This window comes from Egretta garzetta, unplaced genomic scaffold (assembly GCF_000687185.1).
Source record: "Egretta garzetta isolate BGI_Z169 unplaced genomic scaffold, ASM68718v1 scaffold264, whole genome shotgun sequence".
Classification (NCBI taxonomy): Eukaryota; Metazoa; Chordata; class Aves; order Pelecaniformes; family Ardeidae; genus Egretta; species Egretta garzetta.
The window spans coordinates 5,604,753-5,606,152 of record NW_009259685.1 but is presented as its reverse complement, the minus strand read 5'-3'; the positions used below and the strand labels follow the sequence as shown (position 1 = coordinate 5,606,152).

At 46.8% G+C, this 1,400-nt stretch overlaps 1 protein-coding gene across 3 annotated transcripts in view; it reads left to right on the top strand.

The window, feature by feature from the left end:
• Positions 1-6: 6 nt before the first annotated feature.
• Positions 7-1,400, top strand: part of ATPSCKMT (ATP synthase c subunit lysine N-methyltransferase) — a 16,049-nt gene continuing 14,655 nt past the window's right edge. For all 3 annotated transcript variants that reach the window (XR_004841985.1, XR_004841986.1, XM_009638755.2), the window contains exons 1-2: positions 7-33; positions 263-546. Coding sequence is in view for 1 of the 3 variants with exons in the window: in XM_009638755.2 (XP_009637050.1) it covers positions 268-546 (279 nt within the window). In the remaining 2 variants the exon portion in view is untranslated. The remainder of the gene's footprint in view (positions 34-262; positions 547-1,400) is intronic.

Here is a 1,400-nt window from a genome sequence, read left to right as displayed (position 1 = left end):
GGGGCGCGCTGCTGCCCGGCCGGGTGGGAAGAGGTACGGGCTTCAGTGGAAACTGCTTTCCTGCCCTGAAAAACTTAACCCAGCGCTGCAGCTTCTCCAAAGCCGTGATAGTAACGTTTTCCTAGGGTCTAGGAATCGCCTAAAGGGTTAGAAGTTTATTTTCCTGATGTCCCATCTCTTTGATATGACACACTGCTTTGTCTGAGGCGAGCACGTAATAAACCTTTTAGAGAAAACGCTCTTTAACTAAGTCTGTCTCCAGGTGTGATGTCCAAGGTGCTAGCGAGCGAGAGCCGCGCAGCAGGCCCACAAGAGGATTGCCCGGGCAGCTCCAGAAGGAGGAGCTGGGGGCTGTTGGCCACGGCTGGTGTCGGTGGGACCTTGGTGGCGCTCTATGCTGTGGTCACCCCCTTCGTGATCCCGGCTCTGAGGAAAGTGTGCCTGCCCTTCGTTCCTGCAACTTCCGCTCAGATCCAGAATGTGCTGAAAATGCTAGAAAACAGAAGCGGTTCCCTAGTTGACATTGGTAGCGGGGATGGCCGTATTGTAAGTTAAAGACGTCGCCTTCCTTTTATATCACCTCTCAAAAATGTGCTAACCTAGATGTGATGGTTTCTCATATTTTTGAACGCCTTGTCTCTGGCATCCAGTGTTTTTTGAGTCTTAACGAAAAGGCTCAAAGCTGAGAAAGGTTCACGTTTGGTTTAGGTGAGTGACCAATATTACATGCTCCAGTCTTACCTGCAGCTTGACAAGGTAGTGTACAAAATGATAACCTCATCCTGTTGGCTGGAAGGAATTGCACTGTGTTCGCATGAAAAGACGTGATTGAAATATTGGTATTGTGATTGCTAAAGAGCTGTGATTCCACGTAGGTTTATAGCTGCAGCACAGGAGGCTGTGGGATTAAATAGCACTGTGCTTACTGTATAAAGGTGATAGAAGAACAAAAGCGAATGAGAAATGAGTGATGGATTACAAAAATAAAAATCCTGGTATTATTAGAACTGTAGTCTTCACACCTTTGTGCAGTTCTGGCTGCCCAGCTTCAAAAATCAATGTGGTGAAACTAGAATAATTACCAAGAGAAATGGTAAAAATCACCAAAACCAAAGTGATCTGTGCTTCCAGGACATTGTTTGAACCCCAGTTTGTGAAATGTGGTGGTGAGGGTGCAGTGGAGAATGGTGTGGGGGTTTTTGTACTTGTGAATGTTTTGTGTGTCATTTCATAACCATCTATTTCAAGTCAGTAACAGCATGGCACACTAAGTGGTTTTTTGATCTCCTGCTGTAGGAGAAGACCAGGTTCGTGACCACCTGAGGAACCTGAATACACAGAAGTCCATGGGACCTGATGAGATGCATCCCAGAGTCCTGAGGGAATTGGCCGATGTAGTC